Below are 20,570 nucleotides of genomic sequence, written 5' to 3'. Positions count from 1 at the left end.
CAGCTCCGCCGGCTTCGCGCCAGCGCGGCCGGCCCCGCAGCGAGCGCAAGCCGCGAAACCCAAGGCGGTAAACGCCGACACTGGACTGCATTTTTAGTCCTTTTCCTTTTAAAGATATCTGCGAACGCACACGCCGCCGGCCCACCCCGCAGACCCTGCCAAGCGCTCCCCGGCAGCACAGCCCGCCTCCGTGCTCCCGACCGGGGCGCGTGCGGCCCGCAGAGCCGGCGGCGACCGAGCCCTCACGGGGCCGGGGCGGGGGCTGTCGGGGGACTTTCCGTCGTCGCTCGGAAACTCGCCGAAGCCCTTCGAGGTGCCGCCCCAGGTGAAAGGCGAACGGGACCACCTCGGCCGGTCCCCTCGCTCCCCACCGCCCGCGGCACCCCGCCGGGCCGGCGGGGCTGTTAGCCGTTGGCGGCCGTTAGCCGCGGCGGGCGGGGCGGGCGCGGGCGCGGGCGCTGCCCCCCGGGGGGGCGCTGAGGAGGAACGAGAGGGAAGGGAAGGCTGCGGGCGGCGGGGGATCCCCGTCGCTGCTGGAGGTGGCAGCGCCGCTGCCTGGCGGGGGACGACGGGAACCGGCCGGGGCGCGTGGGTGGGGGTGTGTTGTCTGTGTGTGTCTGTGTGTGTGCGCGCGCGTCCCGCAAGTCCTCGGTCACGGTCCGTGACTTCAGTGCGCCGCCACGGAGCCCGGCCGGGCGCTCCCGCCCCAGCCGCTGATGCCCGGGGCAGGGCAGCCGCCGGCGATGCTGTGCTGCATGCCCGGCGTGGCTTTCGTCCCCGCTTTGCTCGTCAGCTGGTCCTCGGCCGCCTTCATCATCTCCTATGTGACCGCCGTGCTGGCGGGCCACGTCGAGCCCCTCGTCCCCTACATCAGGTGAGGCAGGGGCGGCGGTGGGAGCGGCTGAGGTGCCGGCGGGGCGCGGGGGGTGACGCCCGGGCTGTGAGGTGGCGGCTTAGCCGGGAGGTGCTGAGGGGCCCCCTCGCAGCCGGCTCCGCGGGTCCTTCCCCCCGCGGCTGGGGCCGAGCCCCCGGCGCGGGTGTGGGGCTCCCCGGAGGAAGGAGAGGCAGCGGTGGCGGGGCCTCCCCGTGAGGGGAGGCAGAGCAGGGGCCCGCTGTGCGCTCCTGTCACCCATCGCACCTCTGGCGCCCAGCCCTCTCCGAGAGCCACAGGACCCCAACGCTGATGGACGTGGTAGAAAGGACCTGAAACAGTTTTCTGCTGGAGCCAAAGAGCGCTGCAGGCCCGATGTTAGCAAAACTTAGGGTCACTGCCCTGGAGTCAGTGGTGGAAATGTAGTTTTGCTTTTGTAACTCCAGAACTTGGGCAAACTGCACCGGGTAGTGACAGGACTTGAAGCCCTACAATAGCTTTTGTAGGACGCACAGTCCCACAAACATGCATGATTAATATTTCAGCATAGGAACAGTGAGCGTAAAAGGCTCCCTGAGAGATGAGTGGCATCTCTTTTCTATAGCCTTAGTCATTTAAGGCCAATTCTGTATATTCTGTATCATTGTATATACATTGCTTATGTTAACATTTAAATCTGAGCTGTGAAATTGCTAGTATTTAGCTCTTACAGATTAAAGGTAAGCCAGAAATCCGAGAGTGGTCTCTGATATATACAAGATCTAAAAAAGACTTTCAAAGACATCTTTCAAGATACATCTAGACCTAATTCCTTGAAGGACTTTTAGGACGTGCATAATTTCAGAAGACTGCTAACTTCATTTGTACATACACATAAATCTGACTGAAAATTAGGGTCTGTCATCATAAGCAAGTGAGATGGTGCAAATGACACCGCAACCCACAAGAAAGTTGAGCTTCATTCAAATTGAGCCAAAGAAAATTGGGCTTCATGCTTATGTTAGCAAAACTTTTTAAGATTATCAGCCCAAATCTGGACTCAACTCTTGGAAAGCCTTGTTCTTGTACATGCACAAAAACTCTACTGCCTTAACAATTGTGGTTATACTCATGCTCTTCCTTGATTACATACACAGTTTTACTGACACAAAAGCACTTGTAACGAGTGCAATTTATCCATTATTAACCAAGAAAAAGAAACTGTTTGATATAACTGTGTCCATGCTCAGTTCATGGTTTGTGCTCAGAAGGATTTTGAGGTCTTGTAGTAAGAAATTTGCCAAATGATGTTTCTTAGGTTGAAGCCATGTCCTTGAATAAAATATATGAGAGAACAGGACCTTTTTTTTTCCTCTATAATTGTGTTTGCAGTCAAGTTCTTGACAGCCCAGATATCTCAATTGTAAGTGTCATTCTTTTTGAAGAGGTAAACCAAACGTACAAGTCACAACTCTGATGAATGTATCACAGCTGCCATAGTTATATCAATCTAACTGAACATCTCAGTGAAAAAATCATTCTTATCCTTTAACTAAGGAATTACAATAAATGTCCACATACCCTAAAAAAAATGCAATACATATGTGCCTGTGTCAGTGATTAAAAAAACACCAAACCCACTCACATTTCAGGCCCTCTGCATTTGCTAGTAAAGTTTTTTAAAAGACAGATGTCTTGTTTATTTTACGTCCTTTTAACAGAACATTTGGACTAAGGATATACATTGACTGATGGTGAACAATCTGTAATAATTCTAAAGGTACATGATCTGAGCATATGATCTTCACAGAAGATGCACTTGGGAGTAATATGATAATTTCTTCTAAGTAGTCAGGCCAATAGTCGTACAAAAGTTCGTGTTCTTATTTTTGCAGGTCATTCCTTTAGCCTAACAAGCTGAATCATGGGATTAAGAATGTGATTTAGTGATAAAAAAGGAAGAGGAAGAATGTTGCAACATTTCAGTTGTGCAATATCTTAAAATGAACTATAAAAATTAAGTAGAGCTTGCATGGGGAAATTCCAGTTACATAAAGGAGAAAAATACTGACAAATTTTAGTTCAACATTCTGTAGTCCTTATCTACATTCCTCAAGTACCCTGTGTGTGTCTTGAGATAACTTGTTAATTTTATTTGTTTACCATATAACAGCTGTCACAGTGAGAGAAAGAGCACATATAAATTTGTCACTGAAACTGTGCTAATGTCTCATCAAGTAAACCATATAAATACATTTCTGGGTAGATAAAAATGAATATGATTTTGTGTTTTCTAGCAGCTGACGCTTAAAAAATGATTAACTTGTGCCCAAATTCGTTATTTTGCTCATACTACTCAAAATACAAACCAATGTGGATGTGCTGGGGTGGCTGTTTGGTGGTTTGAATTCTCAGTGAAAGAGTAAAGGGAATTTCCCTTAAGGTATTTGCTGCCAGTTAGTACCTCTGGATCAATCCGGATCCCTATAGGCAGAATATAATCTTCCTACTTTAAAAATTTGAGACTTCAGTGTGGAGAAAAATAGTTTATGGTGGCTATGAAGAAAATATGATGATGAATCTTCTGGCCCTAAAATATTTATTCCCTGTTTCCTCTACCTTCTTGTCTTTCCACTCTTCAGAAGACTGTTTGACTGTTTGTAGAATTCTGCTACATGAGACAGTGACATAAATGCTGTCATTTTCATACAGGGTTCCTCATCTTTTCTGTGGTGGTTGTGCTAACCTATGCACCATTGCAAATAAGTGAGCACATGTTTTCGTTTCATATGTGCCAGTTGCTTTTTTCTTTTTCAGGAAAAGAAAGTAACTGTCACAAATACTTTTTTTTCCCCCCCTTTTTTCCAAAGCAGCAGACCAGAAGTAAACCAAAAATGTACCTAAGTCTTTATTTAGCTTCAGGGATTTTTCAGTGGAAAATATGGCATTAAAAAGATCATGTCCTTAAAAGTCTGGTGCAGTACTTTGTAAATACATTGTAGATATGATAAAGTATTCTTGGTATGAAATTTCTTGAAAGCATACATCTAAGATTATTGAGTGTAAAAATCAACAATCGCAAAATTCACCTATAAAGCTTTAGCTTGAGAAAAGCTTTAATTAAAAAAATGGAGTTCAGTGCAATTTCAGGTTATTTGGATTGCTTTTATTATGTGAAGTGTTCCAAGAACTTCAAGTGGCTTTCTTTGCATGTGCTGATTCCATTCTCTTCTCACCTAAAGTCCTTCAAAAGCTTTGAAGTGATCACAGTCCTGTACTTAGCATAGAGCAGTTTCTGATTTGCAAAACTCCTTCAAGATTGTCACAAGTGGCCCACTTTTTAAATGGAGTCCTTTTTCATATTAATGAAAACACTCCAGAAACATGAGGAAAAGATGTGAAGTTCAAGGTTAAAAAATGGGCTAAATGAAGCATGGATTAAGATGATTTTCAGAAGTGTCAAACAAAAAAATGAGAGTTACTGTACTTTTTTCACCAATTCCACCATCAAAGAGAAACAAGACTAACACAGAGTACAAGCTGGAGCATGTCTTCAGAAAGCTTTATAACAAGAAAATACAGATGAATAGGGATTCCTAATGCCTAAGAAGTTGTAAAAACTTGTCTAAAAGCCTGGTCCAAGCTTCTGTTGTCTGAGAATTTGGAACCAATCTAGTCAAAAGAAATACAAGATTTTTCTCTATATTTTGCATCAGCTTGTCATAGAAAAGGATTCTCCCTTCACCCTAAGCTTCCTCCTGTTCTTGATAAATCATCTTAGCAACTGATTACACGAATGCGTCTGTAACAGAAAGGGTTTGAAAGCAAACATTAATTTCTAAAAAACCTAAATCTTTTGATATGGTCATACTCTTCTGGCTTGAACTTAACGAAATTGTCAAAATCTGTAAGAATGATTGCTTATGTAGAGAGTGCTTTCTCTTTTGGGTGTTAAGAGCACAGGCATTCATGCTGAGCACCTGTCATTTTGGCTGCACTCAGTGGTAGGTTCAGAAGTTTAGCACTGAAAACTAATCCAGCCTCACCGTTGGAATGAACAGTATTCGTCGTCTTGAATCACATTAAAAAAATCTCCAGCTAGTACCTACTTGTCCCATCATACACCTAAGAGAAAATTTTGTTCTCAGAATCTTTGCTCTGTTTCCACTGAACTTTGACATTAGCTAAAATCCTTATGTCTTTACATTTCTGACAGTAGTGTTCCTTGGGTGCCTCTGTTTACACACACAATCGTGCCTCTTGGTACTGCTGAGTAGCTGAAAACTCAGCTCACACCCAAATTATGTAAAGATTTATGAGCTACATGTTTTCCATTGGCTTGACTAACAGAGCCTGATCGAATAGATATCAACTGGCTGAATGTTAGACAAGAAAACATAGTGCAAAGAGGTGATGGCATCGCAGTATTCTTTCAACAGAGCACTCACCTTGTGTAAAGAGTCCTGCTTGGGGGAACTTGAACCCACATACTCCCAGGAATATGTCCTTCCTGTGAGGAAAGGGCATTCTCTGGTGTGGGTGTTTGCACATATGTAGGGAAAAGAGGGAAAAGGATTCTATGATCAAAGTATTCAATTTTCTACATAACATATATTTTGTATACATGTTGTTTTTCATATATATATATATATGTGCATGTATGTATGTGTATAAATTCTGTAGATATTCTCATGCTCATGGTCCATCTGTCTGTCCCAGTGAACTTCTAATTATCCCCTGTAAGGGTGAATTGCTTCAGTGGAAGAGACTTACAACACCTAGGCCCAGAGTACTCTTAAGCTGTACCTACACTAGTAAATTAAACAGTGCCTAGGAACATTCCCGGGCAGTGGAATGCAATTGCTCTCCTGGGGTAAAGTCCTTTCAAACATATCAGGAAATTAAGCCCAGTTCTCTCACATCTTAGGATACTGAATGCCATTAGATATGTTTTACTCTATCATGGTGTTAATGTAGAAGATAAAAGAAATGTTATTTCTAAAATGTCATTTATGTAATCATTTATGTCTTTCAGGAGTAAAGTATCGCTCTGTCACATCTCTGCATATTGCATACAGAAAAGAAAGAAATACAGTTCAAATAGTATGCTCTAAAAATACTATTTCTTTCTAAAAAGAAAGATTCAGTACTACAAATGGAGCTTAAGCGTGCAGCAGACAACATTCCAATTTATATGTTTAAATGTCTTACGCACATAGCAGCAGTGCACACAAGTTACATTTCTCTTGGGGTTTCATGTGTACATCTCATTTATGTTTCACGGATCTCAATTAACTTTTAATTTCTTTCTCTTCCTGCTTTAGTGACACTGGAACTAAACCTCCGGAGAGTGGTATCTTTGGTTTTATGATTAATATTTCAGCACTTTTAGGTACGTATAAGATACTTGGTTTGAACACAGCAAAGAAATGAAAACGAGCGAAAGCTGTCTGCTTACATTGCAGTCCATAAAATATTCTGCAGAAAAAGTGCTCCACAGTCGAGTGGTACTATCAGGTAGATGGAAGTAGTAACTAGAGGGCCAGGTCCTTAGGCTCAGGGAGTGCAGGCTTAGAGGCACTTCTGTCTCTTAAGAGCACCTCATCAGTGCAAAGTAGTCAATGCAGCTGGAAATAAAAAGTGGAAGAAAGATGGCATAATTACTTTGCAAAAAGTGTATCTGATGTAGGGAGACATTAGGCTCTAGGATGCTGCAGCAAAGGGAAGAACAGTGTTGAAGCAACACCTGGTTTCCTCTGCAAGATCCCTACTCCTCTACTAAATGGCTGCTGGTCTTGAATCAAGAAGTTTGGCATTTTCTATTCACCTCTAGGGGATGGAGGATCAAAAGCTGTGTACCTCTGTATACGTGTAGTCCGGGGGGGGGTTGGAACTAGATGATCTTTAAGGTCCCTTCCAACCCAAACCATTCTACGATTCTATGATTGCATAAAAAAATCACCTATTTTACCTTTTCTAAGAGCCTCATTCAGTCACACTATCTTGGTGTATTTCATAGTGCCCAGACAAAGTTACACGATTTATTTTTCCAACTGTAGATAGACTGAAACGATGTTCTATGTTACTGAACTGTGGAATCCAGTCTACAGCTTATTATATCCTGATGAACCATGATCTTCTAATGCAGTAGAGATGTTTGTCAGGAGTGAACTGCATATTGGGGTCATGTAGGCTGGACTAAAATCTGTGTGTAGTGGTTTGGGGATGCTGTTGTACTAAAGAGCAGCCAGAATTGTCCCAAAAGCTTTGAAAATGTTTTCTGGATACACAGCTAGTTATATTTTTTTCTGTTTACACTATTCAAAAATGTATTAATTCTTCAGGGCATCCATTATAAGGAGATGAAGTTCTGGTATAGGACTGCATATCAGGCAGAAAAAATTCTCCCATTTCCAGCTTATGGTTCATCTCTGCGTAACATCTATTCCTAATGTGGAATGCCAGTGCCTCTGTGCCTAAATTAGTGTTTTTGTTGAAGTGATGTGCAGTTATTTCTAGATAGCATTAATGTGCAATGCTAAGACTAAGATAATGTTAAGACAGTTCTATCTGAAAGTAATATATCTGAAATTCACTACTTGTCTTCTTCCTTCCAGTAGAGTTAAAGGCAGTATTATTTATTGTGTTATGCTTATAATTTTATTCTGTATGCTAATGTGTTACAGGGCAAGGTGTTATAACGTAAACAACACATGATCATTGAACAAAGTATGTATTTTTTTGTTTTTCAGGTGTAATTACAATGTACATCAGATATTTATTAATAGAGAAGCAAAATGAGGCATCACACTTTGTTAGGTCTTCATGCAACATGTTTTCATTATGTATTGGATTGATGGGCTGTATTGGAATGGGTATAGTTGCAGCTTTTCAGGTATGACCATGCAGTTCATATCATAAATTAAACTAAAGTTATTTTACCAGTTAAAAAATCAAATAGATAAGAGTATTTAACATTATCCCAGTGTGGATACTTGGCAAATGGAGTAAGAATGTCTTTCTTATTCCTGCATTTTTTCAGTAGCTTTAAAAAGACTGATTTGCTTTCTCCCTATATATTAGATTTTTTGCTTCTACAGTTATGTCAGTAAGGGGTTTTGTGTGTGCTTGTCTTGTAACATGTCTGTCCTAGAAAACAACTTAATATAGACGTTTTTCTTGTAAAATTTTTACTATGAAAATTTTACTGTAAAAAAGCTTTGCTATTCGCAGTTTAGTTCGCTTACAGTCAGATAGGGCAGAATATGTCAGGCTAGCAAAAGCACCTGTATTTTTACCTGAATGATGGCACGCACACTAGCAGCACTTTTACCAAATAAACTAGACTTACGTGGCAGGTTAGAACATTGAGCACAATATTAGTCCATTGCTTTGAGTCTGTAGGAGATGGCATAACAACATGTTAAGTCTGTTGATAGAGACATGTAGAATTACCACTTACTTTGCCAGAAAGGATGAGACATCTCATTATAAATCAAAGAAGTCCAGCCCTCAGTGTCTGAAAGAAAATTTAACAGAGAGGAAAAATATTGAAACAGGTTATTCTTTTCACCTTTTCTAGTGAGGAAGTGTGTAATAAAGGTAGATTCTGACACAAAGAAGTATTAGAACAATTGCACTGAAAACTTCAGCTGAGAATCAAGTCAAGTTTAATTGGCAGATAGTTTGAGATATTGCCTTTAAATCTGTGGAAACAGCTGAATTATTTCTTTTAAAGGATGGCCTGCCTTGGGGAACATTTTTGGTAAATACTGTTGTGCTCATATAGTAACCTGACAACATACAGATAAATTGAAAATAAAGATTACCAGGGCTTCAGCAGCCAATACAATTTTGCATGTAATTGACATGGTATTTTCAGACAAAAAACTCTGCCTTAGATTGATATCTTGCTCTTTTTTAGTTTTACCTCCAGGCAGTGCGTGTGGATTGCAAACACTACACTCTGTTCTAAGCATGCTATTCTACTTTTAAACATCTGTGCTCTTATTGATTAGATTTATATGTGGCACACAAAAAAAGTTAGATGATGGGGAACAGTGTTCCTTGACTGAAATAGAAAACAAACTCAGCTTCTATAAGGAAAAGACAAATCAGGAATGCAAAATAATTTGGTAGAGTCCGGGAAGCAGAAACTTTGATCCTAAAGTGTCCAAAGGGGTCCCTTGACAATTAGAACATTGGTTCTTATCTAATCTCTATTGTCTGTCATTGCCTGCTCATAAACTCCTTCCTCACCTAATTTCTCTTTCCTCTGCTTTGCCCTTACTTTCCATGTTAAGTGCAGTTTGTAGGAAGGGTTCAGAACACAGTAAGGATCTAATCTAGGTAAGGATCTGATCTAGAGGGTTTTTGAGCATGCTTAATTGCCCAGGAAGATGGAAATGATGGCTTGCAAGTTTTTGGTCTTTTAACTGTATAGTGTACAGATAGTGACCGGTACACTCTTATCCCCATTTACTAGTAGACTAACTGAGACATGAAGAGGCTGTGAGATTTGCTCAAGGTCAGGTGATTGTTTCAGGTCAGGAGACCAAAGCAAAGCTGGAATTAGAAGTTATTTCTTCAGCATTCGGTCTAGTCCCTCTAATCTGTGGGTCACGGAGAAAATTCACATTCATGTGCACTACCTGTTTTGTTTCTTAACACTTATTTTTCCCCACTGGGTGAGCTAACACCATATCTGAGTACTGTAGTAGAGCTGATTGACACTATTGGGCATCAGTTCATTTTCTCTTTCTCCAAAGCAAAATATCTAGTTTGTTAAAAAGGCCTCAGTGTGAAATTATACTGGAAATATTTAAGGTCTGCTTTTATTTACTCAAATCTAGTGCCACTTGTGGTGAGTCTTTTAAGTAGCATAATTCGTTGTAAGGAAATTTTTTTCAACCTTTTTGCTTCAAGGTAAGATATGGTAGGTAGCATGAGGTTTTAATGGTATTGGTGTCTGAACGCTTAGCAAAAGTGAGGAACGAGGTGGGAGAAAACACTAGGAGTGTTTTAGTGTACCCTCTAAAAACAAAAGAGTTTCTGAGAGAATAAGTAATGGCCATGAATAATGTGTTTGTTCTCTGTTTTAAATAACACAATGCTTGAAATACAGAAATGAAAGACACTGGAGGGTTAGCTTTAAGAAGATAATTGGATATGGAAGGAAAAATCCTGTAGACCTTAATGAATAAGGCAAAGCGAAAACCCAGGTCTTAGCAGGTCTGGTTTTGCCCGTTAGACGTTACAAATGATTAAAAAGAGATCTTCCTGTCTTTGACTAGAAAGCTTAGGAGGCTTACCATAGCAGATGTAACAACATTTCCCAAGTTCTGTAGGGGTTGACTGTGATAGGCTTTTTTGGGGAAGCTGTGCCAGTTTGATAGGAGCAATCATGAGAGCCATGTTAGAAAACCTCTGTATCAGGCCAAATGCAAAAGCCAACAGTTACCCTTGCTTAATGCTTTCCACACCAAATCCCGTCATTCCTATATGGAAGGCAAAAAGTGGGACAGAGAAGAAGAAAATGCAAGTATAGATGAGATGCCACTTAAATACCTATGTGAGGAACATGCTTTAAAATCTGACAGAACTTAGTACGTCACAGAGAGATTGAAGGGAATCAGTAGAAAGAAATGCATGGGGAAAAAGAATTTAAAAGAGCATGTGGATGTATCACCATTACAAGACAAAGAAAACAGTGGCCTCCAGGCAGGAAAGATGTTAAAATATGTAATGAAAGGATATAGATGTGTTTTCATGAATCACTAAAATAGAACATAGTAGGTCAGATCATAGCACATGTTTTGCTATGCTCTGGTGACAGAAAGGAGCTTTGAAGCTAACTTACCTGTCTGATATTGGATTGCAAGGTGCCATAACTTTGTAATTTTTTGAAACATTTAGAATACAATAATTTCTCTGGAATCTTCATCTGTTTTTTTACTGGATATTCTACTTGTTTGTGTTTTAAAGGAGAGAATCTTCCATAGGTAGGGTATTACAAAAATATAGGCCACATATAGTGATACTGGAATTCTATACACACTTTCACCTGTTGAGGAACTTGAATAAAAGTGGCTGATGATGTGGGGAAGAGTAAGAGGGCTGAATAATTTAAGAGACTGCCAGTGTAAGACCTTCATATCAAGAGCTTATTTTAGGTAACACTTTTTTTTAAAAAATATATAACTAATTTTCTGCTGACTTATTTCCTGGAGCCTTGTGGCTGGCCACTGGAGGCTTGGGTGATGGAGCTATAGCAGTCACTATTTAGAACAGCTCCCGTGCAACTTTACCATTAGTTAGACTATGGCCACACAAATGCAGATTAGACTTTCAATGCAAAGGGATGAAAATCTTTGGCAGGATAAAAGGAAAAAGGAGGTATAGGAACCTCTTAAGAAAAACACAAGCCAGTTCCTGTTTGTGGAAACATTATTTGGTAATAGACCAACTGTTGAACAGCACTAAAATTGATCTATGCTTTTATGTGAACATGGGAAAGGACTCTGACCTGGTGGCTTTGGACATGGTTAGTTTACCTCTGTGAGCTCTCTTTCTCCATTTTCTTTCATCTTCCCTGTGTAGACTGTTGGGAGAAGGGACTGTTTCTCACTGCTTGTACGTGCCCAGCATAAAGTGGCTACCATCTTCTCAAGGCTCACTGATTCCTACCACTGTACAAATAGTAGCAGCTAACCATTGTGCTGATTCTCTTTCCAGGAGCTGTCTGTTCCCAGTGTCCATGACATAGGAGCTTTGGTGGCATTTGGCTCGGGTGTTGTATACATTACACTTCAGTCTATAATCTCTTACAAGTCCTGTCCACAATGGAACACTTACTTTGTGTGCCACATAAGGATGGCCATATCTGTAATATCATGCATTGCTTTCATTCCCAGTATCCTTTATGGTGTATCCCACGGTGTTCCCTTTATGCATTCATGACTTTCCTTTTAAGTTAAACCATTGCTGATAAAGGATGAAAATGAAGTTACGATCTTTGCTTAGGGCGCTCTAATATTTCTGCTATAATAATGCATATAGCATGACAAGACACCGTTAATAGCATAAAGATGAGTTTCAGGGTCTTCTAAAAAGTTGTATCTCTTCCTTCAGTGGTATATTTAAATCTAATGCCCCAATGTTCTTCATAGGATCATATGATAATAAAGCTAGATCAATTTTCCAACCTCCTTCATTTGAAGGAGGGTACAGAGAGAGGCCTGCAAAATGGGGCCATCGCCTCTAAAATGAACCTAACACACGGACATATAAAATACAGTTGGCATACACATGATTTCCTTCAAGCCTAAGCAGACGCTTTTGATCATGTTGGTTGGTGCTTGGCTTAACTAGATGCCTCCTCTAGAGACACACTCAGCACACTTACTGGCTTTTCCCGCAGCCTGCTGAAATTAGAGTCATCCCATTGATTTTATTGGTCTTTAGGTGATCTGCCAGTGTTGAAAAGTCGTTGCAGCAGATCATTGCATCAGCCAGCCAGCTACAGCCTGCTTTTGGTTTCAGCAGCTGTGAAAGGGCTTTTAAAGAGGACCCCAGTCCTGAGAGAAAGTTGTACAAATATATCAAGGCACCTATTGTGGACGAATGGGAACCAACATGGCTCCCCTTCCAACAATGTGGGACTCTGCTCCCACAGTTCTCAATCATGAATGTGATCTAAGTTTTGGACTGTCTTTCCTTACCCTCTGTACTTCGGAAGAAGCCACAGAAACCTTTATTTGTGCAGAAATCTGTTTTGATTGCTGCTATCAGTTACCATTCAATAATGTGTTTCATTTACTTGTCTTCTGAATACTTTGTTTTGATATTCTGGTTGTTCAGGATCTCCTGTGTTACAGAAGGGGGAGATGGGGTCTTTTTTTGTAAGCAGACATTTTCACTATTACTCACTAAACTTTTATAGTTTCCTTTACACTGTGTTTTCCCCAGTGATTGTGTTTGCTTCACAAATTTCCATGACAAAAATTCATTGGACTTCAGGTGAAAAGGTAAAATCTCATTAGGTAAACAACTTACCCTGTATCATATTATTTGAGGTATGCTTTTATGTTTATTTAAAAGTGTATAGCATTACAAACACTTCAGAGACTTTAAATAGTACATTATCATGAACAGAGTTGTGAAATCTCACCGATTTGTGCAGTGCTGGTTTCCAGTTATTTCTTCATTAGAAAACTGTCTGCAGCTTGGGAAGAAAACTTGTCACGGATGGGTCAATTTTCAGAGAGTTAGACTTTCATTTTAACCAAGCATTTGAAACTTACCCGTAGCAGTGAGTTGTTCTACTTCCTTTTATAGTCACATTTCTTGAAAATGAACTTCACATATGAAACAAAAGTGGAACAATTTGATTCTGAAGTTTCTGAAGTTTTTTTACAACATTGTTTTTTTCAGCTTTTTCACCATTCTTTATTAAATAGTCTTTACTATTGTGATAAACATTGCGGGTCTGACCTGAACCATACTAAAGTCAGTATCAGGTATTTGAACTGATTTCAGTGTTCTCAGAATGATAATTATGAAAGGTAAGTTTTCTTTTTGGACAAACTTTGCCACATGGAGGTATTCAAAAACCACATTAAATAATGCAGAGAGTGTATCCTGCTTGAAGAGCTTAATAAAAGCAAACTTGGCAAATGTACTTCAACCAAACAGTGGCAAGGCCGCTGTGAGATAAATCTTCACAAGTTAGATAATTTTAGTAATATCTGCCTCTTGAGTTTTTTTTTTTTTACTTGAGATGCAAGGATGAGAAAATGTTTTTACTGAAGCAGATGGCATATTTGTTGATGGCATGTTAAGGAACACTTTACATTCTGTTTGTGTCATATTACATATGTTTTCTATGATGGTCTACTTAAAAACAAAGGTCTTGTCAGGAACTGTTGTACAATGGTAGCCCTCCATTTTAAAACATCATGAGAATTTACTGTAAGGGATAGTACTACCGAACTCAGTGGCTCTGAGTAAAAGTTTTGAATATGGGCACTTTGGTATCCTTCACATAAGAACTAAATATTTTCAGGTGCAAATTATGTTCAAGCTATGTTTTTGTCTTGTGCTAATTGTAGTTTTCTTGTACTATATTTTATGTTAGTGCACAAGACGTGTTGCTTAATGGAACATATGCAACCTTGATAAATATACTTACCATTCTGTAAAAACTAATCTGAATTGACTTTTATACAACAGGGTATTGGGATGATGAGTCATAAGTCTTAGAATATTTGCTGACTTTACAGATGGAAATGTCTGTTTTTCTAGCATTCCACAGTTATTTTGTTCGGCTGTTTTATCTGAAAATTTATTTTATGTCTCATTTCATCAGGATTATACTTATCATTTTGTGAGTGCGATCTGTGAATGGACGGTGGCCTTTGGTTTTATCTTCTTCTTTTTAACGTTCATTAGAGATTTTCAGGTTGGTATCTACCTATTTTAGCAGTGACTAAGAAGTGCTATGAATTGTGTAACAACAAATGCAATAGAAAATTACCATTTTTTGTCTCAGCTAGATATACCAAAGCTATACAGAAACAAATTTTGTCAGTCACAGAAGTGATTTCTGTCTACCTAATGAATATTTTTCCCCTGGGTTTTAAAACATAAAAATCAGTTTAATATTTTAGTAGGTGTCTGGTCTTGAAAATTATTCAATAACTTAATTTCTTCTAATTGATCAATCTTTTTGTAGAAAAAGGCCCTCTAAGGGTGGTGACATAATACTAAAATAAATGGCGCAATTAAAACTGCATTTCTTTCTGCCTGAGCGATTTTATATAATAACCCAATGCATTTCAATCATAGATGTTTCCTTTCTTTCTGAAAATTTCACATTTTGATATACATTCCCTCACAATGCAAAGAATATCAAATACTTTTTGAAAAGTATTGACATGAAAACCTTCTGGTTTGGGTAGCTGGATCTGGTGATGCATCAAGCCTGACTTTAAGGAAGAGAAAATATTAGATTAGGTAAAAAGAAAACACTTTATATGATTTGTGAAAGGCATGCCTTGAACTTACTTTCACAAGCTTTGCCTCTTTGCCTTACCAACTCTTGTTGTTTACACAGCTGCAGTGTTTCATGTGGTTTTTGTTTGGTACAGGGATACAAAATGCTGAAAATACCAATGTGTGAGGCTTAAGTTTGGCAAAAGAACTTGTAAAAAAAAAAACCAACATTGCTCATGGCAAGTGCCTTGTGGAGATTTGAGGACAAAGCCTCCTGGATACTACTGTAGATGTTAGGAGGATCATGGCCTCCTTATCCTTCTCAGACTTCTGGATGTTTGTTTTTCCCATAAAGTAGTTAGATCTTTGCAAGACTGGAGTAGAGACCTTAAGGTAGAAAAGACTGAGAACTGCTGCTTTATACCATAATTACAAAGATGAGCTAACTCAGTTTTAATCACTGTAGATGTTATACCCCATACGTAGGGCTTTCATATATACCATTGCCTCACACAAGTCCCAGAAAGTCGAAAACTAGATCCAAGCACTTGCCTAACTGTAGAACTAATAATCGAGATCACATATGTGAGCCAATTGGTGCTGTAATAAATTGCTGGAAACCATATCCAGAATTTGTGAAGGTGGGAAGGGAGGAAAAATAGTGAGAACCCTCTAAGTCCTCTGTCATAAAACTGAACTTTGACACCACATCATGTAAAACTTTGTAATTCATTTACTCGCTGCTTCACTTTTACATGCTTGCTCAGCATGGAAGTGGTTAATACTTATATATAATCTGTACAGAACTTTCATAAGCATATATAGAAATAAATTTTCAACTAAGAATACAGAGTTAACATATATTGCTACCCAATAGCAAACATTTCTACACCTGTCTACTTTTGACTGATAGTACTGAATAGACAATGGCTGTAGGTTTTTCCCTTATTAAAAAAAAACAAAACCAACTAAGTTCTGCAGAACAAAACACTTTTTTAAAAAAAGTAATTGTTCAAAATCACACAATGCATTATGTTAAAGGCATATAATTGCCTTCTAAAACTGACAGAAATATTGAAGTACCGTTCAGAAATGCATGCATCATTACATTTACCATTTTGGGCGGGAGGTATTTATTGCTAGTCCATCCCTCTTTGATGTCTACATATGTGATGGTATCTGTTTTATCAAAAGTCAAAATCTTCCCTTGGAGATACATATTTGCAGACAATGCTGTAGTCCTCAGAGCAGCTAAATGAGTTGATAAGTCTGCTTCAGATAACAGATCCCAAAGTGTTCAACACTGAAAGTTTAACTATATATAAATATTGTGAAAATAATAAATAAAAGAAAGTGATGGAATTAAACTAAATAAAAATGCAGACATTTTAAAATACAGGCTACAAAATAGCATGAAATCCAATGTTAGTGTTTGACAATGACAGAAGGATTTATTAGATTCTATCCTTTTTTTGTCCTAACCAGTGCTCACAGAAAGCCAAACTATTAATTCAGAAAAAACAAGCACCAGATTCTAAGAAAAATAAGCTGCCTTTTTTTTTAATTTCTCACAGTATGTATTTCACTTAAATACATTTTTTTGGTTTATTTCCTTGTACTTTACATCACAGAACTGTAAAATTAATTTATCTTAAGCTGATATTGTTTTATTTTTCTTTTAGAAAGTTTCTTTAAGGATATCAACAGAAATACATGAAGACTCTTGATAGTGGAGAAAATTATATTTTATATATATGAATATTCTAGGTTTCTTTTTACTTACAGAAAATGTTGCAGAGGGACGGGGATTTTCAAAGTTGTGTAAAGAACCCATGCCATTAACTCTGCAACATCTCTAACAGCATCCACTAAAACATTTTAAAAACTCGCAGCAATGTTCTTGCTACCTTTTTACAATATTTTGTAATTTTTATACTGTTTGATATATTAAAAGTACTGTAATAGAAACAATCTGTAGAAGCACTTGAAAGTCATTCGAAGACTTTTGATCTCCTCAGCTCTTCCCTTTTGGACATATCCATACTTTTTCATTTGTTATAGTCTGATTAGTAACATTAGTTTTAAACTAGAGAAAGTACATTTTGCAAATAGTTACAAAAGTCTAAAGACAATGGAAAACACTAAGGCTGAATTCCTACTCTGTTAAGTTGCAAGGACTGTGGAGGAAGGTGAGAGCAGAAGTGGGCATCTTTGTTTCCAGACTAGAAATTTGCAGTTAGTAGATGGCAACTCTATGCTACATGTTTCTGATAGTGGACACTGTATACAAATACAAATCCTAGGAGAAGTTTAAACTATATTGCTTGAAAAATGTTTTCTAATCATCACTGTTGTAAAAGTCTACCCCTTTTTCCCCTTTATGCACTGCTGGCCATAGGAAGCTTAAAACTGAGGTGGGAATAGAAATTAAATTTACATATATGCACTATCTACTAAAGAGAAATCTTACTGCAATTAGGTTAATACAAAGCAGAAGTTTTCCAGTCTGTGTTTTAACCTACAATGATGGAATGAAGAGGGCCTCCAAAAAGTCATTAGGAGTGAATGGAAAACAAGAAGAGGCACCAGTAGTTCTCAGGTGTTCAGTTATATGTGTATGAGTATTATATATATATAAAACTGATGAAAAAAAAATCCTGGAGAGCTTCTGTAGTGAAGATATGGCATATTTGCTGCTATAAACTTACTTCTGTAATGAAAGACTTGGAAAGGAACTAATTGAGAATTCAGATGTTACAAGTATCTGGAGGCAAAAGGGTCTTTTGTGGACTGATTCACTACCTCCGTTTAGTGCATTAACCACTTGGCTATCAATCGAGTTCTCTGAAAATTACATGTGCCATGGTCTATCACAGTTTATGCAGAAATATTGATGATTTTCAGTTGCTAATTTTCCATGAGATAAAACAAATGTGTGTTTTGGAGAGTGATGTCTTAAGACTGGTCATCTGTTGATATTTCCTTTAATGTGTATTTTAAACTGTATTAAATTCAGCTGTTTGACAACCTAAAAGAGTCCACGTTTTCTTTATAAGTTCTTCCAAATAATAATAGTAAAAACGTTTTTCACTGGCAGATTTGCTTTCCACAGTATTCAGGTTATCCTGCAGAGGTTTATAGTTGCAACTATGTTAAAAATTGAATCTAGTACTGACTAAATGCAAGACTTATGTCTTGCTGATTAGGTATCCTGCAAGGGGCACACATTCCTTCAAGTGAAGATCAGAAATACAAGAAAATGCACACCAAACACAAAAAGCAACATCCTGCTATTTTGAAGGCCATGTTAAGAAAAGACCATACTTCTTAGTGCATTGTGTATTGTTCTTTTATTGCTTTTTATTCCTAGCTTTCTTAAACTAAAGTATAAGAGCCTGAAGTTGTTACTCAAATTATATCAGATTTCAGCTCATCAATTTACTAAACCCTTTATATGGATAAAAGAAATTATGTTAACTTGAAGTTCAGCCTCAATCAATATTAGTGTGTTTTTACAGTGAATCCAAGTACACTGAAACAGGAAAATAATTATTTGTATTTTTCTGATTTAGGCAGGAAATCACCACAATAAGTTTCCCAAGTTTCAAGGCAAGAGAACAGTAAGAAAACATTAAATCGTCATCCCAATACAAGGCTCCTGAAACAAGTTCACAATTATTTAATCTCTTAGTACTCTGTCCTCCTCAAAAGAATCCTATCCAGGAGTCTGTCAGCCTTTATAGTGCTTACAGTCTCTTAAAGAGAAAAAAAAAAACAACACAGCATTTTTTTCAGAGAAAGTGGCTGAATCAAGATAATCTTGTTTGCTGAAATCAACGTGTTAAGTACTGAAGATCTACCGTATGAAAGCCCTCCCATTTTTCTGAGCTTTATCATGATACATTTTTGTATGAGTTACGTTCATGACCAAAAGAATGCATCATCAAGGGTTTGCTTTTTATTTAATTTGTTAGGCCAAAAATATCGACATGCATCTACCCGCAGATGGAGACAACGGATCATTACCTTTTCATTTGTGCAGTGAACAACTATTGAAAACACATTGATTATTCTCTGGCTCCAGGCAGCTTTTCAGTCAAGATCCTAATTATTTTTTTTAGTTGAATTATGAGTTGACATGTTGCAAGCAGTTGAAAAGTATTTTCTTCTACCAAGTTGTATCATTTTAGCAGTAGATGACTCTTGTTAAATAACACTTTTAAAACTTTTTACAATCAAATGTTCTCTACAGGTTAGTACAGATAATGTCACAGGACACTTCTGTTCCTTTGCAACAGATCCTTTTTTCTGTATTTTCACATTTCTTAGCAACAAGAAATAGCTATTTTTTTCTTGGGAGCTATGCTAGAAATATTTTTACCATCTCCTCTGTTTGCGTGATGTTTTCTATTTGTCAGCCCATCGTTGAGAAACTTCTTTTGCATAAACTACAGTAAATCACATGACAGTTATTGTTATTTTTAGTGATTATGCTAAATCATTTCTAAATTGCTATTTCTGCTCTGTTTGCACACTGCCTTATCTCTGGCAGCAGCGTATGTTTGATTGTAGCAAAACCGTCTTGATGGCAAGGGCTTTATTATTTTGGGGTAATACTGGTTGCAAAAGTTTCAAGCAGACTAGAGGTATTACGGTAATATACGTCAGTAGGTTTTGGACATTTCAGTGTGAAGTTTGTAAAGACCTTCAAGATCTTGGTATTTGAAACTGCTCTGTGACTACAGAGTCTTAGTCTCAGTATTGACACCACATTTTCACAAGCCTTCAGGTTTTGGAGGGTCTGCTTGAAGACTTCAGAGTGTTTGGGGCTGGTGAGCAGATCCTAGTGGTTTACAATGTCCACCACAAATATTCTTGCTGAAAGAAGCTGGAAGGAGCTGGAAGAGCTGTTCTCCTCCGAGAAATGGTGAAAGGCAGCATGGTGCTTGGATTTTAAGAAGGGGTAATGTTCATTTCCTTGGAAGATGAGCTGATGTCCCTTCATTTGGGAGAAATTTGACATAATGTGAGGAAGTTGCAATAGCTTTTAATGGATAAGATTTCTGTAGCTTTGACTAAAACTATCGCAGCTGGGTCTGTCCTTCACTGCATTTGTGCGTGCGTGCCCCTGTGGTCCATACATGCATACAGGAACAGTATTGGCATGATGAAGCCCGACAGCGGTTAGAGTCCTGCACGTTGGTGTAATACACATAAATGATAATAATTGCTGTATTTTATAAAAAACAGAAGTGATATTATGATCTTTGGCTATGTTTTCTAATTGGTACTGTAATGCCGAAAGAGTATTTCTCACATTTTAAAGAGAAAATAGGCAACTTTTGGTATCTGTATTTTTCCCTGTACACAATAGATGGCACTAGTAGACCACATGATCAGGGTTTACTTTCCACGTTCAGGCTAGCAAGTACAATAGTTTTGTAGGTAGCTTTAACTGTTTTTAATAGTCATCTGGAGACCAAGTTAAATGATTTTTTTATTATGCCTTTGTGGAAAACAAGTCAGATCTAAGGTTCCTTGCCATCCCTTCCTGGCTTAATCTAAGTAAATATGTTTTGCTACTGCAACATGTAGTTGCATAGCAACTTCAATATTCAGATTAATTTGCCTAAATCACAGGAGCCACTTGCTGTACTTAGCACTGGTGCAAGCTGCGATTCAGCTGTCATTATTAAGCCACTTCCCTTGAGACCTTTTTCCTACCCTA

The 20,570-nt window shown here is 38.5% G+C and overlaps 1 protein-coding gene across 2 annotated transcripts; it reads left to right on the top strand.

Moving 5' to 3' along the window:
• The first annotated feature begins 361 nt into the window (after window positions 1-361).
• On the top strand, window positions 362-20,098 carry DRAM1 (DNA damage regulated autophagy modulator 1). Of its 2 annotated transcripts, none has more exons than XM_087765780.1 (7): window positions 362-874; window positions 6,175-6,242; window positions 7,603-7,745; window positions 11,585-11,762; window positions 12,818-12,876; window positions 14,217-14,309; window positions 18,415-20,098. In XM_087765780.1, exons 1-7 carry the CDS (start codon window positions 717-719, stop codon window positions 18,475-18,477), a joined length of 762 nt encoding a protein of 253 aa, XP_087621906.1. In that variant the 5' UTR covers window positions 362-716; the 3' UTR covers window positions 18,478-20,098. The 2 variants fall into 2 exon arrangements, with proteins under 2 accessions (XP_087621906.1, XP_009464142.2); XM_009465867.2 differs by lacking the exon at window positions 18,415-20,098 and adding an exon at window positions 16,525-18,139 and having other exon boundaries at window positions 368-874.
• Window positions 20,099-20,570: the final 472 nt, after the last annotated feature.

Source organism: Nipponia nippon, unplaced genomic scaffold (assembly GCF_047370975.1).
Source record: "Nipponia nippon isolate SJK-2023a ecotype South Korea unplaced genomic scaffold, ASM4737097v1 scaffold_3, whole genome shotgun sequence".
NCBI lineage: Eukaryota > Metazoa > Chordata > Aves > Pelecaniformes > Threskiornithidae > Nipponia > Nipponia nippon.
This window is presented reverse-complemented; position numbering and strand designations above follow the sequence as displayed.